At 34.4% G+C, this 27,787-nt stretch overlaps 1 protein-coding gene across 1 annotated transcript; it reads right to left on the bottom strand.

Moving 5' to 3' along the window:
• Positions 1 to 22,369: 22,369 nt before the first annotated feature.
• Positions 22,370 to 27,385, bottom strand: LOC111054653 (ejaculatory bulb-specific protein 3). Its single transcript, XM_022341717.2, has 2 exons — positions 27,075 to 27,385; positions 22,370 to 22,759 (listed from the first exon to the last, which is right to left on the bottom strand). Exons 1-2 carry the CDS (start codon positions 27,301 to 27,303, stop codon positions 22,572 to 22,574), a joined length of 417 nt encoding a protein of 138 aa, XP_022197409.1. The 5' UTR covers positions 27,304 to 27,385; the 3' UTR covers positions 22,370 to 22,571.
• Between the last annotated feature and the right edge of the window lie 402 nt (positions 27,386 to 27,787).

Raw genomic sequence — 27,787 nt, 5'->3', positions numbered from 1 at the left:
CATGTCCCTGATGTTCAAAGTATTACATGACATATCTCAGTCAAATTCCAATTACCTCGTCTGAAACTCTCTCATCCACTGTCTTTGAGTATCTGTTATTGGTGATGGTGAAATGTGATCAAAGTTGATGGAATCGCTCCCTAGATGGAATTGTTCTCTCGTCAAAGGTTTTGTGATTGTTCTCAGCCGAAATCACGTGGCTTAATCTCCTCCCACGCACGCGATGGCGTTAATGATGTTTCAAATCATTTTCAGTCGAAGTAGTAAAGCTACCACCAGCCGACTAAACAGAGAAGACCTCACACGTTCAACTACAGTATTCTTCCCACTACGCCCCTAATGAAATTAGATAATCAATGAATGGAGCCAATTAGCTGTTCACAATGAATCATCCCCAATTTCATTGTGGAGTCTGTTGTTTGTAGTAACGTTCCAAACTAATAAACGCAAAACTATGTTTCGTGAGAGATTATTGATATGATTAATAGTTGTAGATGTAAAGGATACATTTATTGTGATTGGTTAGTGTTGGTATAATTTGTTAAACTTGTAACATATATGTTGTCTGCAATTGAACTTTTAAAGAAATTAAATTGATGTCTTATACTCATAGTAACAAAATCTTTTCATTTTTGCAGGTAAGACGAATCAATTTCTTCCTCCTGCTATCCTAAAGGTAAATAATAAATGAATAACCTCCTCTTGTTTGTGGTAGGCCGTTTCTGTAATGATTTTCAAGCTGGGAAGAGGATTGAATAAACTCGTAATCTGGTCTTGGCAGTTGTTAGACATGCATTATAATTGACGGTCGGCTTCAAATACCTGAGAATATTATTAAGGTAATAAAAATATTCGAAAAGTTTGATAATTCAATCCCAGCCTGATCGACAAATTGCCATACAGCCTAGCGGCCATTAAAACCTGGTGGCCTTCTCGGTCTTAGTATCTTGCTTTGAAATTACTCTATTATCTGGGAGGTTTGATCTCGACAACTATTGACTCGGCCGTCCAGTAAGAATGTTTGGAAGGTTCTCTGTCGTATTTGTTTCTTATTTAAATTCCCCGCTTTTTAAACTCCCGAAAGATTGAAATATTGGGTGGTTCGCCACTGCTGATACAATCTGAGACGGCACCATTTCAAGTGGAACCTGTAAGATGTGGAGAGTACAGCACATGGGTGTGCGCGAGAAAGCTTGTAAGTTATAAAGTAGGAGACTTATCAGAATATTTAAGAAGATGGGGAAAGAGAGAGAGAGAGAGAAAGCTCAATAGTCTATTCAAAAGACAGACAATGAAGGAAAAACGTATCAAGAGACATAAGGTGCTAGAAAAAGAATGTGATAGGCAAGTTCTTATCGATCACTATTAATTTGTCGTTTGGACAAAATTTAAACATTGCTTATCCATAAATTCTATTGTGTTTATGATAGTATCGAGCTGACAATAACATGCTATCTGATTTCTCAAATCAATTTGTTATTTTGGAATCTATTACATAACGCGTATTCGGGTTGAAAACGGTTTTCCCCCTAGTTTCTACTCAATTTGGGAACTCTCTTTTCATGCACTTTCCCATATTATTATTTCGTATTCATATATATATCATATGCAATTTTTTTTTGATACTATTTCTGTGGGAATTATTCAAAACATACATAATAATCAAAAAATATCTATTGCTCAATCTAAGAATACTAGAGATCTAAGATCTCTGTTAAACTAGTAGCTCATGACGAGATCATTAGGATTCAGGAGAATTAGAATGTTAAGAACAGTGAAATGCTGAAAAAGGATAATTGCTTTTTAAAAAATCACTATCATTAATCTGATCATTGTAGACTGAGTATGTAACCTCTCGAAACGTTTGCTTATTGTTAATTATGAATATAATAATCTCTTACGCAAAAAGATGAAAAATGGATGTGCGGTATCCTCTTACTATTTGAACCATCCTAATGGGTCTCTTTTGGCGTGCACCATTAACACACTAATCCACCCCACCCCGCCACGTGTGTCCTGCTGCTCTTTATTATTCGTATCGATAATCATCCAACCATCATTCCGTTCCAAAATCATGTTTTTAATTCATCTTGATCTTTTCATTCTAACAAAATCCGGTGAAAAAACTGACAAGATAAGGACTGATACCTCCAAGAATAAGATAGATCAGGAATAGTAACAGTAATAGTATCAGATAGATCATATATATCAATAGATATATCAATAGATCAGTAATAGTATCAGATAGTAACAAGGAACATTATATATAAAATCCAAGCTTGTGGATTGGAAAAAACAGGTGATCTCAATGTTGTTTTCACTATAATGTGGTTCAGGTTTGAGCTTAGCTCTAAGTAAAGAGGCCACCAAGATGGAGAAAACATGAAACATCTAGATCTCGTGGGAGGACTGGTTAGTTACATCCTCAAACTCAGTAATATATCGCTGACACCAAGCCCCGAGCGACTTGCTATCAGTAAATAGCTATGAAAGTGGGTAATAATCAGTAAATAAATTCACTTCTCTCATTGAAATACATTCCACTTTGTATGCTTTTGTGATTAGGAAGAGTGTAAAGTGTGGGAGAATTCTTGCTCAATTTACTCATGAGAATCGATAACAGCTGATATCTATGGGAGCTAACTCTTGTATTTTATAATATTTCCTAACACATTTTTGGAAGTTACATTTCTTATCACTCACGTCTCATGACTTTTTGTTGTTGATTATTAACCTGAACGAATAATTCAATTGGTTTTGGTTTGGCTATTTCTATTATTTTTTGCTGATGAAGTTATCCTCATAAGTCTTGAGCCTGGTTAATGATAATGCGATCAGTGAATTTCAGGTGGATTCCAAACCACCTTTCAGGTGGATTCTAAACCACCTGAACGAGAAAATTAGAAATTATAGAATATTATTATTCATAGAACTCATACTGTAATAGTAGCCTTTAGTTTGAAGAGTATGTGTTTAAAATCGCTCTTGCATTCCAATACAATGCCTGTGACCATTGATATGAGCCTAAAAATAACTCATATACTCTGTACAAAATAGCTTTTGGCCTGGACGAATATGCGGCGCTGAGCATATATCTATAATATCAGCCAATTACAGTGATAAATAGTCATAGGTAGAAGCGCAGTTGCCAATAATATTGTTAAATACAAATTAAATTTGTCGATTAGAGTCAGTCGACTGGAGGGTTTCAGAGAGAGAACTCCATAAGTTTAACATGAGCGCTTGAATAGTCACTAGAAATTAAAGAATGCTGTACCTGTTCAGAACGATAACATCACTGCTGTTGTATCCCTACCTCTGTATTCCTTCTCTGCTGCGCATATGTCCCTCCCAAGTCAGAAGTAATTTTGTACGGAGTATAGTTGATAAATAATAATATTATTATTGGTAATAATATCCAAGGCATGTATACAAGGGAAACTATTTTTCAATAAGGAAGTAGGGAAATTTTGGACCAAGAAATGATTTCTATCATTACTTTAATGTATTAAAGTTAACTAGGAAAGGTAATATGTAAGTAATGGAGGCACTAAGAGTGTATTTGTTCCTATATCGTTGATTTTATGGAATATGGAGGAATCTTGTTTGACAGTTTATCTGTTTCCTAAAAAATGTATTCTGATCCATTTATTATGAAGTTAATAATGACTGATAAGTAATCCAATTTCAATTAGCAATGTAAATTTACATTGATAGGAACAATGTTAAAGAGATCAAGGGATTTTGTTATATTTTCGAGCTGGCAGATGCAACAAAGAACATGCCATTATTTAAGAGAAAGAGCACAATATGATGGGAATATAATGAATATTTCGAAATAAAACCGGGGAAAGGCATGATCTGATCAGATTGGATGAAAGAGGAAAAAGAGATACAAAAGAAAGAAGTACTATAAGTGACACGTAATTCTCGTGAGCGGGCCAGTTGGTTCTGCCAAAGCTTTTTCCTGCACCGGAAACAGCCCACGGATGTCTCTAATCCAGAGCCCGGCCCAGCCCCTTACAAACTTCATTCCCTTTTCCAAAATAAACAACGACTCATTGAAAAAGCCACACCTGGTTTCACCCTGTAGCTTGTGACTCGTGATTTACCATAAAGACACTAATGACAGCCAAAACAATAAGCAATGCTTTCTGCATCTTCACCCGTTAAATTTGAGCTCAGCTGCAATTGATGAGAAAGGGAATTCTCTGTGTACCACAATAATTTTCTTTGCTCCATTCAAAATTATGTATTCTTCCAAGATTACTATCATCTTCCCTTTCATTTTCCTTCTGATATTCTCATTGTAATCTCAATGTATCAAATCATGATCCATAAAGATTCAGTCAATCATATCAAAATTTAATCATAATTAAAATAAATTGATTTTGGAACAGCAGTGTTGAATCTGAATAATTATTGAGTGTGAATCAATATAATGGATGTGTAATGTGAATGACATGTGTAATATTCTCCATTTGGAAAATTATCAGCATTTTCCAACATACTCATACTTATTTTAACAGAAATATTGACTGTCCTTGTAACAAGTTTCATTGAAGCCTTCAGTTGACTTATGTTGATTTATTATAATTTGGGGGTGGGAAGGAAAAGGTGCTTGGAGACATAATGAATTTATTGTTGGATTTTTGATTCCAATAGCAATTTCAGATGAATTTCCGTATGGAACGGGCGAATATGATACCAAATGTTCAATGAACCATTTTATATCCTTTTTTGACAAGTTTTATTTGATAGTAAAACAAGAAGATAATTTTATTCCAAGCTCTCATATTTGGAATGAATGAGAGAGAAAGGCTTCAAACTTTATACTTGAGTTTATCTGTGAGAAAGAGTCCGCCTTGATGCGATAATATAATATTTGTATGAAGTAACGGTGAGGAGCTAGAGGTTTATGTATTTCCATAATTAAGCACGTTCTAAATACCATGGCCTCATTATTTGTTAGCGTTAACAGGTAATGGTCTTTGGGGAGCCAATTCACGTTTCAGAGCTGAAGAGTGGGCAGATGTTTACGTATACTGCTCATTTGAGGTTGGCAAGCAAGAAAGGCAAGAATGAAATGAAAAATTACTGTTTTGTCGGTGAGCTTCGTGGAAATACATCGTGAGGAAGGATGAAATGAGCACTTTGAAAGGCTATGTGCAACTGGATGAGGAGGGGTGGAAAATATTAAAAAAGTGAGGTGAGAAGACTTTAAAAATAACGATGGAGTGGTGAGAGTGGAGTGGGAGGGATATTCCTCTGTTTGGAGAAGCATATAACAATGTAGAAAATGAGGAGAGCATTGGAAGGAGAAAAACAGATGGTAGGATGGAAAAGTGGGATAGTGGTAGGAGGAAAGAATTTGATGAAAAGAGAAAAATAAAAATTCATTTTTGTAGACGTATAAGGAAGTCAGAAAGGATTTGAGATGACAATAAAGGCTTCAACATAGAGGGATAATAGAATAGAGCATACAAAGAAAGGAGCGAGAAAGTGAGTTCGAAAATTATTCTGGTTACGAGTGGGAGAGGAAAAGATTGTGGAAAAGAGATAAAACGCCTAAGTGAATGAGGGAAGTGTGTAGATAGAAAATAGGACAAGGAAAGAATAACGAGAGAAAGTGTAGGTGAAATATTGGTTGTGTGAAATGGCAAACTCATTTTTCCATAGCTTCATTACTGAGCCAGAAGCAAGTCGAATTTGGAAGGGAAGCAGGATTTCCTTTGCTTCCCTCTTCTTAACGCCTCTGACCAAATAGCTTTGAACGGCATATTTTCATATTTATCAAACGCTAATAATGTCTAAAATCATCCCGTAGTTTCTTGTGTAGGCATAGAAAGAAGCCTGTGGGTGCCAAACTCAAATTTGCTTATTTTGAGTAGGCTATCTTCTCTCATTACTCGCGACGAATGATAAATCTCAACTGACAATCTATGAGAGCATTTCATCAGTTCGTAGGTGGTCAATTGATAGACCATTCTTTGACTCTAATATTGTCATTTTAACAAGCTATTATAATATACTGTAATTGAATATGCATACAGTAAATTAATATTAACGGTTCACTTAATCCTGAAATAGTAATTTATTTCTATAAATATGAGTCCTATTCTAGGAGGATAACATGAATTTCATCTAGAAAAATATATCAATACAGTTCACTGCATTCTTCGAATGAATTCGCATTCACTCAACCGATTTTTCCTTTGAATATTAATATCAATTCATCTATCATTAATTGATGATGTTCCTGATAAAAAATCCTATGGATTAAAAAACAGTAACATTACATAAATCTCATTTATCGCTCCTTTTTCATGTAGTTATGATATTATATTAGACAATAATTAGAAATCCAATAGTTTTGCGATAGAAGAGAATCAAACTATAAAGCTCACTCATGATATTAGTTTTTTTTCATGGAACTGACAGAATGGTTGTTTCAAGAAGATACTCAGAACAATATTTGGAGAAAATATCATTGTCATAGTAAGTAGGACAAAATACTGCCAGAAGATACTGTCCTTAGCTTCTTCTAGGAAAACTCCAACTGATTTAGATGATTACCAAGTTACCAAACGTGCTAATCCTTGATAGAATTGATGAACGATAGAGACAAATTAGAGTAAATTACAACTCTAGTGCAAGGTTTTGAGCAAATATACAATTACATTCAATTTTTTAAACAATACTAAGATGTAATGTACATCCATCATCCATAACTTAGTATTATCAACTTTCGTGTAACAAGGACAGTCGTAACAATAATTATCCAACTCTGTAACTACTACTTCTTTGTACTAAGTTACATAACAGTCATCTAGAAGTTGTTAACAATATGCACTACCGCTCCATTATTTTATAAGCTCATAAACCGAAACTCGACAATAAGTATTGAAGTGAGAAGTTTGCCAACAAAACAGTTGAGCTAATTTTCAGAATACACTGTCGACTTGAGTAATAGAAATTTGTTTTGAATAGTTAGGTACTTAGCTATACGAGGTGGAGTAATTTAGAGTGTAGTACGATGACGCTGAGCTAATATTTGCAATATACTCGATACCGAGGCTTTAAAATCAGAGTGAGTAATCTTCTGGGAGTAATATGGTAGTTTCAGCGCAGATGTTCGAATGGTTGGTAGTTGTAACTCATATGGATGGATTTTGCAGAAGTTGAGCATCACTTTTGGGTGCTTCCGGTGCTAATTGCGGCGCGCAACTTTGCGCAGTAAACGATCGCTGAAGGCTGGATACATACATCGAACTTGCAAGCGTCTGTCAGCCGCCATTCGCGCGTTTTTACAAATTTTCGTCACATCTGTCCGTCCGTCTGTCGCTTTGTCGGATTATGAGAAAATAAGAAGCGAACGAGGATGTGTGGAAGGAGAGGGTGGTGGAGGGGGAGGAGTTGGCTGCAGTAAAATCGTCTCTCAGGGCGATAAATCCTTTCTCTATAGCTTGAGCCTGTACCTAATGGATAGAAACCACCTCAACCCCACGGCCCTCCACTTCCTACGCAGTCTGTCTGCTTCTCATTCTACTTTGCTATCACACCTTTCTTCATCATCCTGCTTTCACTCCTTCCTAATCTGCCACCAAGTTACCAAGAATACATTTCCTCCTCCTCCACCACCCTTCTTCAGCATCAACCGTGTTTTAAATTCGCGTCAAGGAGTCCCCGCAGTGATTCATCCGTTTCTTTCTCATTCTACGAATAATTCGTTCGTTTTTGTTATCCAACACACCGTGACATATCCATCCCTACCTCGCCACCATAACCTTCATTTGAATTCTGATTCGTGGATGAAGAACGTCATAACATTTGTAAAGTAATGTATAGCCCGCTGTGTCACCGTTATTCACTCATTGCGAATCATTTTTCCAATTGATGCTCCTTGTTGAATGAGTTAACGTGACAGCATATCTTGTCGCATTTCATCCTATTTATATATTCTTGATACTGTAGGACTATTTCTTGAATTGTTCTCAAGTACTGAATACCAACAAGGTTTCTCTTCTTAACTGTTTGGATTTAAAACAGCACAATATTGTCCAAATGATGAGGTATTATTTGAAAAAATCCTATGAGCGATTCTTCCAAATTGAGAAATCTTTATCAATGATAAAATAATGCTTTCATAGCAAATTTATTTTCTGAATAACTTGATTCAGTAATCTTTATTAATGAGTGAGATACATCAAATTCAAATCAGACCATTCCATTCGACAGTACTATAACAGTCTGACAAGGTTTTATTTTAAGAGGCACACATATTTATTTTCTCCAATGAGAATGGGGAATGTGTAATATCTGCTGCTGAATTTCAGTCATTGAAAGGTTGAAATATTTTTGCACCTGCATTTTTTCAAGCTTTGTTTCATCGTATTTACTGAACAGCAATGTAGGATTCAATACGCAAAGGAATTTCAGAATAAAAAAGTTGGATGCGCTGTAATTTTGTGGTGTGTTGGAGAGGAAAAATATTCAGAATCGAGAAATCTCGAGAGATTCAGGATATTCTGGTTAGAAAAACTTGTTGTAGAAAGAAAATTGAGCTGGAAAAATAATTTTTAACCAGGCCTAATCTTGATTTCATTCATATTTGTCACGTTATTTTTTTCAATAATGGGTTGCCCTGCTTGGCTGCAGTCGGTAGAGCATGAATTACAAGATATATAACCCTTTTTGTGGTTCTTAGAATAATAATAATACCAATTTCTTGCTGGCTCGCCCAGGAGCTCCCGCAGTTCTCTGCTCTTGCTGGTTACTGACGTCGGCTGCTCCAACAGTCCACAATTTCTGTGACTGATTTGTTGAATTCCGCAAATGCAGATGCGAAAATTTATGTTGCTGCAACTTAATACTATGACTTTGAGATTCTTCAAATCAGATTTGTTGTTACTGGATAATTTACATAAATCTATGGAATGTATTATTTCCAAAGATTTGATAATCAATGCTGTATATCGCTGCTTTCCCCAACTTATTCGGTGAAGAATATAGTTGGCTGGTAATCTTAATAATTTTTTAATACTGGTAACTAAATATATTATAACGAGATTGGTCATGCATGGAGATAGGGAAATAAATACACTTTTTGTGTAGTTGAGAAGTTGATATTGTGGTAATTATTCATATTGAATGAAAAAGACTAAGAAATTGACTAATTGTTTCTAATTATCAATAGATCAGTGGTTTTTTGACAATTTCTTAGTCTTTTTCATTCAAAATAAATACACCATCGAAATTGACACAAATATATTACACAAAATATCAACGAATAAATAAATATATAGAGCAACAAGTATAAAGAATAGAACAAATAAGAACAAATATAATTATTATCTATCGAAAAATATCACAGATTAGCTCACTTATTAGGTTTTCTGCTTTTAGCACGAAAAAATACCATGTGCTTCTTAAATCATCAATCATATGCTTTTAAATTATGCAGCTCAGTTATCAGCTTGCTGTTGCTTGTCGAATAAAATCTCATATACCTTCTTCCCAAATTAATATAAATAACTAATTGATGAATTATAAATCTCAAATTATATTAATATGTATTTCTCAAGGCTAAAGGTTCGGCCTCTGGTGGAGATTAGATAAATCAATTTATCCAGTGAACGTGAGCTTCATTTATATCTTTATGATTTACTAATAAAAGAATGATTGGGTGAGCATATAAATTATAACATCAAAATTTAAATATTTCATCTGGGCATACTTAAACATGTAAATCTAATATATAGTTCTTAATTAAGAGGAATCTCTTTTTTATGTTTCAAGACTTGCGCAAGTTAGATATTAATTTCAATATTTGAATAACCTTTCGACGAGCTAGCTTTATAGATCTTGTGAAGCACTGAGGGCGCCCTAAATATATATTTTCTATTAACTATAACTCACGTGCCGAAATTCACAAGATGATGATGGCGATACGAATTCTTCCATCGTCTTGGGTTTTCTGGTGGCTGAAGTCATCCTCTCCAAGGGAATAAATAAATATTCTGACGTTATTCTTTATATTTAAATAACGATTAGCCTCCTGCTTGGCATCAGTCGGTAAAGCATGAGATATTTGATATAATCATATAATTAGGTCGTGGTTTTTTAATAGGATTCAGTCTTAAAAAATCGTTATAGGCCCAGGTGTAGGCTTCCCCTATAACTCTTGTAATTCATTAAAAATAAATATATATAAATATGATACTTATACTATAGTGTTGAGGAATAAAAATAAATTGCACACCATAAACATTTCATACATATATTAAACAATAATGCAAAAAAATAGATCGAGGCAAAAAATATATAAAGAGCGATAAAAAATATAATATAAAAATAGAACAATAATTGAAATCAGTAAAATATCACAGGCTAAACTTTATATTCTAGATTTATGGCACGAATCATTACCATGTGCTTTTATCTTAAAATTCATATGCATTCTTTGGCATGTAGCTGCGATATGCTCTTGTTAATACTTGTTGACTTGGACAATTCAATTAAAAAATAGGTTCTTTAAGATCAACTTGATAAATTAGCCAACTAATAATCCAAATATATATATATATATATTAAATTCTCCAATACTTAGTAGATTTCTTTGTATCGAATATATATTTTATCTCAGGGTGCAAGATTCGGCACCTGACGGAATAGTAGAGCCATTCATCTAGTGAATTAGAGCTATGACAAGCTATCGCAAATTATATTGCAAAAATTAAAGAGCATATGAATGTATTTTAATAGCCTAGATTATATACTTCTTTGATCCAATGGAATTTTCTGAAATGTATTGATCTATATTTTTTCTTCAATAAAATACCTTAATACTAATTTTACTTGCGCAAGTATTACTCTTATTAATTTCTTAATTTATAATAAAAACCCTTTCGACGAGCTAGCTTTGATTATTAGATTAATTCGAAGCACTAGGGCGCCCATCACTAATTCGATATTTATCACTCACGTGTCGAAAATCTTCTTGTAAGCCGCCGATGTCGATCCAACTCCATGTGGTCCTGGAATATTGTAGCCGGAATCGTCTCTTCCAAGGGGTTATAAATTTATTTGAAATTGAAAATGACTTCTGCTTCACAACAGCATCACGAAGTCTTTTAAGAAATTTAATAATTTGATTTAACTTTAACTTTTACAAATTTATTAGCAAGGTACTACGCTCTAAAATATTTGGGGTCCTCTCATGGTGGCATTTGGCTGGCGAGTGCTGGTTCTCCTTTCTCAATTTTACAAATCTTATTTCCGACTTTCAAATTAACATAAAATTTGAATATCTTAGTCCTCCGCCATTTAGGTTCAAATAGATCGTACAAAAATATCAAATTATTACTCAGGTTGTGCGTTTAATAATTTCTTTGCCTTCGAGCCATATCGATAACATAGACTATACAATGTTTTAACACAAATCCAGTACATTTATATAAATATATAGAAATATTTTTGAATTGGCCTACAGTTGCTGCCTATTAACTGCCGTTTTGCTATTGGTGCATGCAAATTTTATTCGGTATTCATGCGCCTGGTACCTCCTATTTCCTGAATACACTTAATTATTTTTATTTGGTTTATTGGTTATGCTCTCTACATGCTAGCTAATATTCTATACACTAATATTTGTTTCATGCTACCTAATAATTAGCCACGTGATCATGTGTTTTTTCACATTGCATACTGTTTGATTGCAATAGAGCTCTGCCAAGGGGTTTTGGTCAGATTCTACGTTGCTCGATTTGATCGATCTCTAGGTCACCGATCCCTGAATGCATATACCTAACCTCAATCTTCAAAATATTTTATATAATAATCTATTTATTAGCAACAAATTCCTTCAAATCCTTTTTAGGTTTTTGTACCGTTTAGCCAGAACAAGCTGATGCTATCTAATCTTAGTTATTATCTGTTTGGCGATATTAGCCAGTTACTTTATTTTCAGACCTATTACTATTTCGGTTAGGGATTTTATCTACCCAAATTCGATGCTTTACAATATCTGTATGACTTACGCCTTAATACGGCCTCACTAAGTCTTATGAAATTAATTATTGAACTCAAACTTAAATTCTTTCAAACGTACAATTATTGACAAAGGGACTTGTGCTCTATAAAATTGGTGGCTGTTTCTGGTGACTTCTGGCAAGCAAGTGGGCTCACATCTCCCTTCTTCTCTACGATCATACTTCCGTATTCCAAATTTGCATATTATTTAAATATTCAACTACTATGCCATCACATAATCAAAATAGTCCGTGTCAATCTACTAGGCTATTACATAAATATTATGTGTAATATTTTATAATCACTCAGATTACATCTGGTACATGAACTGAGTAGTGATAACTTACAAATTCTTATCATTTATATAAATACTGAGGTTTATTTTTGAATCAACTCACTTTTACCACCCGTCATCTACTGCATTTTGATTGGCTTATCCCAAAATTATAAATGTATCCATGTGCCTGATAGAATATACACACTTCCTTAATATTTTTATTTATTTTACATATTTTGTACATGCTCATTTAACATAATAAATATTTTTGTGTTTATTAAAATGTTTTTCCTTTTACAATAACATGCCATGTGGTTACCAAATCCTCTGGTCGAATGCTATTTGTTTACAACTAAAATTTGCCACAGGTGTCTGGCTAAATTTCAAATCTTACAGCTTGACCGATTATTAAGGTTGCCGACCAGTAAGTATTATAGAGCCTAACCTCAAAAATTTCTTATTTTATATAATTCAATAAATAACAAATAAAAATTCTTTTCTATTTGGCTGTTCGAATTGTAGCCAGGATACCCATTATTATCTAATCTCTCACTTGTTGATATCGCACCCAGCGAACCATGAAATAAAATAAATCGAAGTAATGGAAGATATTATTATTGTCAAAGGCTAGGAAGAGTATCAAATGTACTGTTACCTGATAGCAATGAAGATTATACTTATCAACAGCTGAGACTGAGATAAGAGCACCGTTCTATACAGCATATTTTAGAAGAATTATTTATTAAAAATTATTATTTATTGCAAATAATTTGTAAATCATATATAGTCAACCATCAAATTTAGAGGTTAAAACTTCGTTTATGTTAGTGAACAGCTGTTTTGAATGCAGTCAAGAAATTAGTCAAAATGAATTATTTGTACTGCTGAACTTACGTTTCAAAACGATGATATAATTACTTCTAAAAACCGATAATTATTGTAATAAGGATAAGAGTTTCAAAATAAAAATATATTAATTTATTATTATTCAAAAAATTTATTAATGAAAATTTTAAATTTATTAATTTATTAATGTACAACATGTTAAATATTATAAAAGCGAGCATGATCATAGTATAAGCATTATCACTGATAAGAATTATAATATGCATTTTTTTGTTATTTATTAGTGTAATAAGAATCTCTTGTATGAAATATAAATGATATAATAATTATTATAGAATCAACTGCATGGACTGATGTAAAAATCTCTGTAACCCGTTCAGGCCAATCATAGGTCAGAAAAATGACACCAAAAAAAGGGATGATATTCAAACATGATATTCTATTTTTACTTTCCTTGTCCTATTAGCATAAGTAAGGAAAGTATCGCTTTCCGAAAAAAATTAAGGTACCCCAATTTCTAAATTTCTATACGTTTCAAGGTCCCCTGAGTCCGAAAAACTGGTTTTTGGGTATTGGTCTGTATGTGTGCGTGTGTGTGTATGAGTGTATGTGCGTCTGTGTACACGATATCTCATCTCCCAATTAACGGAATGACTTGAAATTTGGAACTTAAAATCCTTTCACTATAAGGATCCGACACGAACAATTTCGATCAAATGCAATTCAAGATGGCGGCTAAAATGGCCAAAATGTTGTCAAAAACAGGGTTTTTCGTGATTTTCTCGGAAACGGCTCCAACGATTTTGATCAAAATCATACCTAAAAAAGTCATCGATAAGCTCTATCAACTGCCACAAGTCCCATATCTGTAAAAATTGCAGGAGCTCCGCCCCATCAATGCAGATAGATTCCCAATTATCAGGCTTCAGATACAATTGAAACAATGAAAATCAAGTGGAGTAGATTGAGCATGAAAATCTCTACAATTAATGTTCAGTAACATTTTCACCTTAAAATTGAAAATAAGCTTTAAATTCGAGAAAATGTGATTATTCAATTGCAAATTATTGTTGATTCTATTGAATCATTCACTATGAAGAGATAGCAGACCTCATGTGTGTCTCCAGCGTTATTGCCCTGTCACCAGCTGGCTCAAATATTTGAATAGTAGACTTGAGATGCGCGGGAACACTAGCGTCAGTGATCAATTTTCATAACGGCAAGGAAAGTTGTGTGAGTGCGCCACACCAGATTTTTGTTATCAGCAACTAGAAAAGCCTTATCATAAGCGGTAACACATTGTATGTTGAATAAGGAGAAATATGAAGAGAATTTATTTACCAATAAAAGACAGATAATTTAAGTTTATTTATTGTAAAACAAGAACTATTCTCTTTCTCATCTCTGACGTGATGTATACGTCATACTAGTTCCACCAATAGCAAAATTTCTATGCAAATTAAGTAAGACGGAACTGCTCAGCAAAAGTTTCGAGAAGAGAGAGACTACTTCCCCTTGAATCCTTCACTGTAAAAACCTTGTTCTAAAAGTTACCATTTTTCTAGTGAGATTCTTATTTGTTAAATTAATGTATTTTAAATTTAAGCCTATACCTGAGGCAACATTATTTGTTATATTTGTAAATTATTCTGTCAATTGATTGCTTCCATGAATCTAAATTTTATTATCCATTTTTGATTGGTGAAGGAAATAATTAATTTATAAAAAATCTCCCACATGCTGAAGATCGAAATTTGGACGAGCCATCGAATCTAAATTAATTCAAAGAAACCACCATACCCAAGAAGGATCACGTAAGTTCTCTCTTTATTTTATGGGGCCCCACCCTTCGCTTCGAAAAGTATAAAGATTTCTTCAATTTTTCTTCGCTAAATAAACTGGCCACGTCGAAAGCGCTATTGAGATAAGTGTACTGAATTATAATTGTAAGTTTTGTGGTCGTTCAACTGTCCTTATCTGCCTGAACCACGACCCTGATTAAATTTCAAATATTGTAATTTTTCTGGTTAAATCATTTGGAATCATAATTTATCTTTAGGAATTTTTAAACTTTGTAAAAGGATCGTGCATGATAGCCCAGCATCCTGGGAGTGGCCGTAGTCGAGTGGATTAGATGCTGGCTTTGTAATCCAAAGGCCCGGGTTCGAATCCCAGCCCAGGCAAGATATTTTTCTTGGGCCACTCCCATGTTTCGGATGGACACGTTAAGCCGTCGGTCCCGGCTGCCTAAAAAGCAGTCGTTAGGTCATGTCAGAGGCCCTGAAATTGATTAGTTGCGACCTGAAAACTCTGACACCAGACCTGAGCCAGCCAGGTCACACGATATTGTTATTTTTATTATCATAGCACAAATTCAAATAAGCCTGTCAGCAGAAAATTATTCAAAACTTGTTTATCAAATCCTGAAACTGTACTGTTTATTAATTATTATTACTGCTCATTATATTTCAAATTTAATACTTTATTTCCTGAGTTCGATTATTTCTTTAGCCCTTCAGATTTTGTGTTTGGCACGTTTGTACTTGTTAAGCACCAATCAGAGACGATCATTGAAATAATTGATCCAAATCTGGATAAAGGAACAGATCTAAGTGGAAATATTAAGTGGGGTCAGAGATCATACGTTCTCTGTCCTTACCTGCTAATATATCAGCTTCTATCTGTGCCCTACTTCGACTTAGGAATAAAGTTCCTACCACAGAGCAGAAACAGCTACAGCGTAAAAAATCACACAATAGAGCCTGAAACTTGGAAAGATTCTGTCCGCGAAGTATCTAAGTACCGTCGGAATTTATTAGTGGCGCAATACCGCAAATTATATGCACCAAGTTCCTTGCTCGACCTGTTTGATTTTGTACACTGTCTTCAGTAAAGGTTTACATTCAAGATATCTGAATCTAGTGTCTAGCAATTGCTACACTACGACTTATACTTGCAAGGAATATTATTCTCACACAGATAGTCATTGAACAGATCAAGGGTGTGCAGGAGTTTATGCCTCCCGCGATTTGGACTATTATATTGAATCTTATACTGAATCTCTCAGCCTGGTGTTCTATAGTGTTCATTCACACACTTATATGTGTAACTGATTGAGTGTTCATTACATCAGAACTCCTTTTTTGCAGTATTAGTAATATTCACTAATAATTATCCAATAGAACTATCCACTTGCTACTATTCAAATATATCTAAATAGTAGTTATATGTTTTTTGTTATTCAATATTTTTTTAATTTGAATAATTCTTTATTCTTCATCAGAATCTTTTCTTTTCTGAATCTCGTTTCGCAATCGTGGGGGGGGGGTTGCAGCCTCCTAGCTTCGAGCTCATGGAGTTCGAGACACAAATCTTGACTAGAAATTTTTCAAAATTTCCACAAAAAAGTACTCAAACAGACTAATTGTCTCCTATTATTTGGAAGTTCGTAAAGAGGGCTTTCCTCAAATTATTCCAATTTAGTAAAGTAATCATTCTTTTTGAAATGTCTGCTCTTAATTTACATTCCTTATCATACAGTGGATTTTTTTGTCAGAAATGGATTCAATCTACGTTGAATCACTATATGGTATCCAATATTTACGTTCAATCCACAATCCAAAGCACAACTATTTTCATCAAAGAAAATAAACACGTACTCACTCTGGAAATAATTATTGCAGATTATGTGACTCTGTTCTTCGCAAAAGCACACGATGACTGATAAAACGTTTTCAATAAGGTGTAATACACTTTCCCATGTCCTATATTCTGTTTTATATAGTCACCCGTTACAATCTCCACATTCTTCATAAAACTACCTTGTTTATGTTTCAAGCCAGTTTCATATGGCATAATTTTTTCAATTTTCTAGACCTAGACTAAGAGATTCTTGTTACTTTGATGAGAAACCATATTAGTCTGTTATAGCTTTCTCGGATGATTTTCCCGCACTCTAAACTCTCGCCCTTTATATCTGCTTCAGTTTCACAAAAATACCAGAAACCTATCTTGGATTTCAGTATTTGCACAAAAGTGTTGTAACTCCATAAACCTTTTTTTCATTGAAATATATTTTTCCCAAACTCATTGACAGCTGAAAATGAATATAACGAAAAATCATCCTCGAAAGTAGACTGCATTGATAAATTCTTTGTCCATCCTGAGAATATTCGGTCTTGTTTTTCAATTCCAAGCTTTTGTCAAGTTCCACAATGTACTCTGTACTTTTTGTTGGTTTGCGTTTCATGATTTCTCAGTCAATCGCCTGCGGCAGTTGAGATTTTTAAAATTCAAATTCGACGCACTGCGCTGGTAAAAGTAATCCAGTTTGGGATCGTTTGTTTGCTAAAAGGGGAAGAGGTGTTCAGGAATGGAAGGAGAGAGTGAGAGAGAGGTGCTTGCAAAGGGAGTTAGTCTATGGGGGTCTATGAAGTGAAGTCGTTCCTTGGCTCTCTTACACTGACTCGCTCACTTCTCATCTTGCCTCCTTCTCACTTGATCACACTTCCTTGCTCTGTCTCTCTCCGCTCTTTTCAACTTCACACAGAACAGCTCAGCAGAACAAACATAGCGAACATTGGTTCATTTCATTAGAGCGAATATATAAACACAGTTTTTCTGGTTTATATCAATCGCTCTAGCAAGATTGTTCTTGAGGCATGAGCATTTTGTTCTGTATCCTCTTATTTATGTGATTCTTTCTCTATTCCTGGAGGATAATTTTCTATTTAGTCTTTGATAATATTGATCAATATGATTTACAATTGTGACCGTTCATGTGATTAGGAGAATGGTCTTATTGATATAGATCTATTATTATAGTGACTAGAATAGTATTTCAGATTCCCATTCTCAGTTTCTGAATACTCTCAGAATATAAAGCCTGCTTTACACATCGCCAATTGGCAAGAAATTTGTTTTTGGAAAATATTGTATGTGCACAATAATAAATTATTGTCCAAAGACAACTGTCTGGCTTATTGACGATGTGTAAACTAGGCTTAAGAGATGATATCGTTCATAGGAGCCAATAAGAGTATACTCTTATAAGATTATACTGAGACTATAATCTCGGTAATTGATTATAATCTCAGTAACAGTAATCTCTCATTCATCCCTCGTCGATGAGCGCACATCTTTATCGAAATATTTACATCCGTCGTTCGTGATGATTGAAATTTGTGCGCATTTGACGGATAGAGCTATCCGGATCTGTGAGATCTTGTGCTTAAAATTTCCAGTTCAAAGAGTACGCGTTACTATTATTTATATCGCGTGAATGCGTTATAGTATTTTATCTATCACTGGATAGCTCCATCTGTTAATTGTGTAAAAATCAATGCGTATAATAGACATCATATCATACTGTAAACAGATTAGATTTCTGAATTTGTTTGCTAAGGGGTTTCAACTAAGGGGTTTGCTAAGTGGTTATCTGGAATATCGAGATCTCATATTATAACTCTTTTCTTTAGGGCAGCAAACAGAAGAAGATATAGTCGTAAAAAGGAAAATCTTTCTACATGGGCTACAAAGAACATTAGAATCACAGTACATTAGAAACACGTTGGATGAAGCTCACTGAATACAGGGAGCTTAGTTAACTTGCATCATTTTTATAACTCTACCTTCAGCTTTTAGGATTATGATGCAGGATTATGTTCAGTCTATTGAACACGATTCCACTAGTAGAAGATTATTGTACATGGGCAATCACAAATCTACGACTAATAGTTAGGATGTCTAATGTATGCTCACAATAAATGTCTGAGAAAATACTACTGAAACTAAGTGGCGCCCAAATATGATAATTTATTCCTGGGCAGCCCACATTCAATAAACATTTGAGATTATGCACTCCGAAATAAATCATCGATCGGCAACCATCATTTGACTCCGGACTTAATTCTAACAAGCAAGTGGGCCGGCTTAATTTATTGGACGCCTTCTTCCCAACTTAGCATTTATTATACGCCACAGTATACTGGCATGCCAATACTGAACAAGCTATACCAACAGTACAACAATCGTAGCCTATAGCCTGCAGATACATCTCTACAATTTCGATTACTCTTTTATGCATGGCTATAAAATGAAGCAGACTCAATTTAAAAAATTATTTACGCAATGATCTCTTGACATATTATGCACTCTGTATTTGGTCTTGCATCACAATATTTACTTCTCTCTTCCAATGCTGTGGTAGATGAAATATATGAGGTGAGCTCGAAATACAACATTTTTCTTTCTGTTTATGTAATAAACACCTAATAGAAAATAGTTCTCTCCAGAGCTGAAAACTTGTTGCGATGAGTCTCTCTTTTGAATGATGATATTCATTATTAAATATTGATTCATGCTTTGATTTGTGATCAAAAGTAATAAGGATTACGCATACTACTTAGATTTTGACATAATGACATGGGGGATAAGGGAAATACTACACCAGCAGGTACGCCTACATACGGTTTTTCTATTCTGATATACATTATGATGTAAACAAAATTTCTCATAAAACACCAGAGATCTGTTTTCTCAAGCCAATGAATAAATAATGTGACTCAAACTTGGCGCATGTTGGAGATGGAGAAGTCTTAAAAATAAAATAAAAATGTAAAAATTCAGTTTCACAATAATTGTGAAATTAATAATTATTATTATGAACAAAACTTTTCAATCTTCGAAATATAATATCTCTCAAATTGACCGTTAATGAAAAAATCGTGATTAGAAAACAGAACAACTTGCACCATTGCAAAAAATATCTCATAAATTGATATTTGTAAATAATATAGTCAGATGAATTGAAAATTCAATCAATACTTTGGGAATATTATGATATGAACGCCATTAGGATGACTATGCATATTGTGCACCCTTAGTAGGCTGATTCATGCCACTAAAATCCGTACTATAGCCCAACTACTGATAGAACCCATGGATAAACAGAATTGGTGAAACAGTGAATGAATTAGTATTCAGTTAAGTACAGTAGAGTATCTGAATCGAATTTCTGCATAGTCAATTGGATTTCATTCAGGTTTGTTGAGATCAAGATTTGATAAGATCTTCTATGCAACTCACCCAATTACTGCACCCTGGAATGTATATATTATATTCAATTGAATCCCAACAACCCCCACACCTATCGAAGAATCGCTTAATAATTATTAATCGATTGCATAGGCCTCAAGACATGATAAATTACTCTTCATTCCACTGTATTACCAAAGCATGTTTTCCTCTGTACTAATGATTTTGTTTCGTGTAGACTGAACCCTTAAAGGGCATTTCCGCAGATGTAAATGCAAATGTGATTGAAGTCTTGACCATGTATTGCGATTTCGGATCTTGTCTCAGAGCACTGACATTAATTGTGGACTCGTTTGCATAAATCGAATTCGACCCTCCAATTCCACCTACCTGTGTAAACTCTATAGCAAGTAATTTAAGATGTCGAGCAGAATCGAACGAACGCAGAACGATAAACCCGAATTAACATATTGGCGACAGGTTGCAATTGGAGCGGGTTCTTTATTCTAGACTTTCAAATTCCAGCTGAGACCAGCAGGTGGTATGTAGATTGGCACAGTGCATGCATTACTAGCTGAATTACAATCGGCTCTCGAATATCTCCGGCAAACAGACAAAATCGTTCATCAGACGTGAGTTTGGCCCTGTTGACAGTTGACAGGAACGTGATTGCAATGAGAAATCAACTGAAGTGTTCTTTCAACAGGGTTGATTCGAACTCATTGATAATATTTTGATACTGGAAGGGTAGACTCGATTTGGCTCACACTTACTAGTTGCAAGAATCCAAGTGTTAGAACAAAGTTCACGTTATCACGTAAATTTATTCGATCATATCCTATAGATTGATAATTCCAATTTGAATCATGCAAAAGTGATTATTGCTCGATATTTGAGGACAGTGATTCGTAGATGCACATACTATCTATTTTTTGATTTACAATTATTTGAATCTTCCAATAACAAATTCCATTGTAGATTCCTGCCTGATTTGTAGTTAAAATGACTATATTCCTCATTCCCTAGATACAAGTGTAAAAATCTGGTGTGGCGCACTCACACAACTTTCCTTGCCGTTATGAAAATTGATCACCTGACGCTAGTGTTAACGCGCATCTCAAGTCTACTTATAAACAAAGATCTGAGCCAGCTGGTGACAGGACAATAACGCTGGAGACATACGAGGTCTGCAATCTCTTCATAGTGAATCATTTAATAGAATCAACAGTTGCCAACAGTTTGCAATTGGATAATCACAATTTCTCGAATTTCAAGCTTATTTTAAATTTTAGGTGAAAATATTACTGAGCATTAATTGTAGAGATTTTCATGCTTAGTCTTTTCCACTCGAAATTTTTTGTTTAAATTGTATCTGAAGCCTGATAATTATTAGGAATCTAAAATCAAACTTTGCATAGATGGGGCGGAGCTTCTGAAATTTTTACAAATATGAGACTTGTAGCAGTTGATAGAGCTTATCAATGACTATTTTTGGTATGAATTTGATTGAAATCGTTGGAGCCGTTTTTGAGAAAATCGCGAAAAACCCTGTTTTTGACAACATTTTTTCCATTTTAGCCGCCATCTTGAATTGCATTTGATCGAAATTGTTCTTGTCAGATCCTTATATTGTAAGGACCTTAAGTTACAAATTTCAAGTCATTCCGTTAATTGGTAGATGAGATATCGTGTACACAGACACACATACACTCATACACACACACACACACAAACACATACAGACCAATACCCAAAAACCACTTTTTTGGACTCAGGGGACCTTGAAACGTATAGAAATATAGAAATTGGGGTATCTTCATTTTTATTCACATTACCTATGGTAATAGGTCAAGGAAAGTAAAAATGCATATATAACTACACTCATCTTCATTGAAAGAAATACTAATGAGCTTCCCATGAGCTATAATTCAGAGCCAGATATGGTTTTCATACGATACATTTCGCCAAGTGAAGTACTGAACTACATAAAATGGAGTAAAAATGATCCAGTCCATAACTCGAAGCAGTATGTTGCTTCTGAAGAGAAACACATATTTTTTAAACTTAATGCGTTCTATTCCGTGTTCTAGAAGTTTTTCTATTATTCCACATCTATTTCGGTTCTATGATTCTCTTACACTAGAATTCTTCTCTCTCTAATTACAACAATAAATTCACGGATATAGTAAATCAGCCAAATTTATTAAAACAGAGAGGCAAGTTTGACAGAGTAGAATCAGTCTTCATCAAATTATTGTGATCTACTGAGACATCAATATATTTCTGCTATGATAAAAAGCACTGGGTAAAGTTATTTGAGATTGTAGTTCTTATCCAGAAAATAAATGAGAATTGTGTATGATTGAGAGAATGTGTGATTCTATTAGTCATCAGAATCCATGAACGCTTTGATGTGGGGCCACTCCTTTCGATCGGGATCATACACATCCAAAAAGCGCTGCCAGTCGTCAGGTCTCAGTACAATGAACAACCGTAGTCCGGCTTTCAGAGCTCTCATCTGATTCTCTCCACAAGTTCCGCATCTCGACTTGATCACTTCCGGTATCATCACTGTGAAAACAAAAAGTAGTGTGCATAAACATGGAGTTAAAAAATGAAATTATTTATATACATTAGAACATATTTCATAATTGAAAATAGAAGAAATTGACGTATTTTCCAATCAACTACGAGTACATCAATATCAATCTGCTTTGCTGAATTACCAAAGATAACTAATATTATATATTAAATGGTCTAGAAAGTGGGATATAAAATTGAAGGCTGTTTGTTCAAAACATGATAACCATTCTGTATAATGTGATTCTGGATGAAATAATGTTTTGTTGGGATTGGATTTTTATAATGTTTTTATACTTGCGTGGCAAAGTTATAATTTCTGTGAACGCTGACAGACGAATGAAAAATCCAACCCTAGGTGTTTGAATTTTGCAGTGCACACAGACATCTGTTTGTCTGCATTTGCCTGCTCACATCTAAATGAAGACGTTTAATTTTTTCTCAGTCTGTCTGCATACGTCTGCTTGTTACTGTGTGCGTTCACCTTAAGGAGCAATGACAGTGTAATAAGAAATCTGTCGTTGATATGAAAACTAAATTGACTACAGGAGCCGCAAGATTCATGATCGCAAGATTATGATGTCCATGAACCCACAAGATTATCTTCTCTCATTGATTGATAAGTTGAAATCTCTCAAAATAATTGAAACTTTGGGGTTTTCTCAAAATACACCAATACATTATCGATCATTCTTCGTTTTTCTGCCTACGTTTAGCTGAGAAATCCGATAACTAGAACAAAGAAGTATATTATCAAAATCTGAACTACGAGAAGTATATTATCAAGAAGAGAAGAGATTCAGTGTTTTGGTGACTCAGACCCAGATCTAAGATCAAAGTTTTTGTACTGGAGCAACCCTTCAATAGTCATGAGCCGACTAATAATAATGATGAACATTCGTAGATGAACGCTCGAGACGCCAACTGTTCCCTCCAGTTTTTGTAATGGTTTTTGTAGTAAAACGTTTTGACAGAAGGCGGCATTGTTTCAACCGCATAAAGAAATACATAAGTCACCACAACATGGCTTTTTTGCCCAGTTGAACCCACTTTGCACTTATCCATGAATTCTGCTCTACCTGAATTTGAGGAATCTGAAAAAGAAACTCTCATTTGAGATTCACCATATGAAAAATTGAGCATGTCCTCGGAGATGATATGATGAAATATTCAAATCACTACGCGGACAAAGACATTTATGCTTCAAAAGCTCTGACAAAGACCGTCATTGTCGATGAGATTTTATCCCGTTTGCTGAAAGGAGAGGTTTGACCTGAGGTTACACACCGCGGTGCCGCGGGGCATTTACTAAGGTCTCTCAAGCCAAGATTTCCCTTTTCTCAGTCGCCGTATTCGAGTGCGTCTCATCCTTAGCGCAGCACTCAGCAGAGGATGCTAGGAGAGCCCTTCTTGCTTACAGCTTTTGACAGCTGCTTTTGCTCATCATCCTACCCTTCCACATCAAATTTACTAACAATTTCTACCTCAGAGACCGTTCTTTACGGCACCTGTACTGTTCATTGAGGTGCACAAACAATCAACTCATCATAGATAAGTATAGCATTCTAGTTTACTGCTGAATACTTTTATGAATTTTCATGAGAAAGGACGATTGAGATAGACTGAAAAATCGATCTATGATTATTTTGATCTAGAGCTTCGATCAAGAGCGTATTTTAAACAAGGCTTGTTTTGTAGTTATTATAAAGTTTGCGAACGATTCTAGTCCTAACTTATCATGTTCTAAACACCCAGAGCAAGAAGTTGGAATCTGTTGTTGATCATTATTAGTGCCATCATAAATCACTTGCAATAAGTTCACTTTCATAAACTGCTAGATCATTACATCTCATTGATAAGTTGAATCATGCATCGAATGTTTCCTTGGAAAATAACAGAGGATTAGATATTGATCAAATTAATAATATTCCATATTTTTTATAGAATGAATATTTATTGTGTGACATATGAATACATACTTCAATAAGAAAGTATTTCTATAATGTTTTATATTGGTAAACAATCATTGATATACCTGTATTAAATGTCAATTATTTATCGTCGACAGTCAATCCATTCCATAATCAATCCAACTAAGGATTCTAACTATGTAAAATTATGATAAATTTTGTTGATGTGTTAATAGTCATCGAAGGAAGAATCATGCGGATCTCATTATTCCATGCTGATAGTTCACTTATCGCTCATCAAAAGAATTCCATGTTTTTGAAAGCGTTTGTATTGTACTCTGTCAAGATGACAAGTGAACTTGGGTAGACTTTTAGCTGGACACATCCTGTTCAACTGGTACTGTATGCTTCATTTTATCCTCCGAAGACAAGAAAGTTTCAACAAAACTTGAGATAAAAGTTTTCAACTGTTCTCGCGACGGAAGCGAGCGGATTATCAAAATGGGGGAAAATTAATATTCTGGGAGTCATAGAATGGTTAGACTTTCGCCATCAGGGGAAGAATGGCTGCTGTATCATTCAGAGATCATAATATTAAAATTCTTCTTCAACTTTCTTCCCTTCTAAATGAAGTTTGCTACTTTTACTGGTTATTCTAAGCGAGTAAATAACAGTTGGCTTCAGATAAATATTCTCCATCCATTCGAATAAATGCTGCGTTACAAGTTCTCGTTTATGTAATTCGTCTCTTATGACAACCTGAATCAAAAGTACACTGTTTACCCATCCAACTTTGAATTGCAAATTTCAAGTCAAGCTGATTGAAAGTAAATGCCGCTGGAGCACTGTAAATAGACGGGCGAGAATTCTTCAACGAGAAACTTTGAGGTTAATTTTATCCAGCTCTTATAGTATTGTTGTTGTTTCGTCTGGATAACCATGCCTCAATGCGTCTTCCTCCTCCGAACACTTTGCAACTTCAGAAGCAAACTGAACGCACAATCAACTTGGGAAGGTTTAACGCTTTGTGCTTCAAGTAATTATTGTGTAGTTAATGGCGGTGTTTTCGCTAATTATATACTAATACTACTTACAATCCTGACCTTCCTAATGTGTGTTATAGCGTCGCTCATTCCTTTTTGAGAACACAGGATATGGTTTTCATGATGGAACATAAACCCCAACATGATAAAACTCTGTTGAAAAACTGCAGAGTGCATGTGAACGGAGTTCAAGATGAGCTCAGAATAATGATAAGTGTGAGTAATAAAGAATAAATATTCTAAATAACCACTTTTCAATATTGATGACCTGATTCAAAATTTGATCAATATAATGGTATACTTCTCTCTGAGTATAACGATAATATCAATCAATCAACAATTTTAATCAATTCAACACAAAATACAAAAAAGAAATCAAAATCCAAAAAATCACAATGAAAAATAAGTTTCTAATAAAGAACAAAAACATGCTTCATGGTGGGGTATGGTGAATAGAAAAGAGGATGAAAATACCTAGCCAACTATGGTTTCCCATGTAACAGGCAGGTAGAGGGTATAAAAGTAAGGAATTAAGTGTGAAGAGGAGTGGAAAAGGAAAGAAGGAGAAAATGCCGGAAAAAAGAGAGAAAAATATGAGGGAAAATGTAAGCGAATCCACTCTCAACAAATGTATCTAAAAGAAAAGGCCTTGCAAACAGTAGTTAGAGCAGAAATCTCGAGACTCCTCATATGTCGATTTGAAAGAAAAATTACTCTAGGTCCACGTTTTTATATCTAGTTTATTTTTTCTATTAATCTTAGAGTCCATGAGGAAGTGGTCCGGAATAAGGTTTATTATTTTAGTGCTTATATAGATCAACTGTTTCCTTAAACATTCAATATTGGTGTGATATGTGACATATCCATTTGCAATGGGTCTTAAGTGATAATTTAATTCAAAGTTAAAATTGAATATTGATTTAAATTGATAATTACGTGATTTTCTGAATGATGTCAACATTTGATGATTTCCTTACTCAATCAATAATATAAGAAAAGTTGAGGATAATTCCCCAGAACGCAAGCAAATGAGGAATGGTTAAATGGACGCTTGATCTTCTATTCAAATAAAATACGGGAGACAAAAATATTCAATGAAGGCTATGAACTGAATAATATACGAAGAGTTTTATGATAAATCTCGAGTTACAAGAATCGTTGGTGACTTCTGTATAGAATGAATGATGATTGTTATAAATGTTGACCATGTTAACGTTGATTTAGATAATATACGTAGCATTGATATGACATGATAACGTAGCATTAGATAATATATTGCTTCGATTGAAAATAAGGGGTTCTCAGTCTTGCTCTATTAGAAAATGAAAATTTGCCTAAATCAACTGTACTTACTTTTGACTTCATGCCCGATATGAGTGCAGCTTCCCTCATTTAGGAAACATTTCAGGTAGGAATCGACTAGTCGATGATTTTTGAGCAGCGAATTGACATCCATATTCTCGAACATCTTGTCGTAGATGGACATCTCAATGTTGTCGACATTCTGCTGCTGTTGTCCTGATCCCAACTCACTGCATGCTAACAGCATGAACAACAAACTCGTAACAAGTACTTCGCTCATGATGCTTCCAATGCAAGGATTTGGAATGAACTGTCAACCAAGACAACAAACAAACATGTCTCGATAGAAACCTCAAGGACGCAGGATATAAACCCTGTAATTGGATTATAACCATATAGTTATGTTCGATAACTATCCATAATAATACTCTGGTTTCTAATATATGTCTTCTTCAATCTTGTAATTTTATCCTTCAAGCACGAGCCAATATTGTGTTGCTTCTTCAGAGAAGTAATATTCAAACTGATAGTGATTTTAATTAATTATAACAATTACTCTGCTACCTCATCCAGTAAATACGTTTAATTTTGGAGAATTTTCCATACCAAATTATTTTTTCTAAATAATCTCCGGAGGACATCTGCTTGTAATAAATTGCTCTCAATAACACGCAACTGATTTCTTTGAACCTTCATTAAGTTCATTTAGAGAGATAGAGACTAATATAATACAGAAAGCTCCAACAAGTCTTTATTAACGAATC

Source organism: Nilaparvata lugens, chromosome 3, assembly GCF_014356525.2.
Source record: "Nilaparvata lugens isolate BPH chromosome 3, ASM1435652v1, whole genome shotgun sequence".
Classification (NCBI taxonomy): domain Eukaryota; kingdom Metazoa; phylum Arthropoda; class Insecta; order Hemiptera; family Delphacidae; genus Nilaparvata; species Nilaparvata lugens.
The sequence above is the reverse complement of the archived record's forward strand: the minus strand, read 5'-3'. Positions and strand labels throughout refer to the sequence as shown.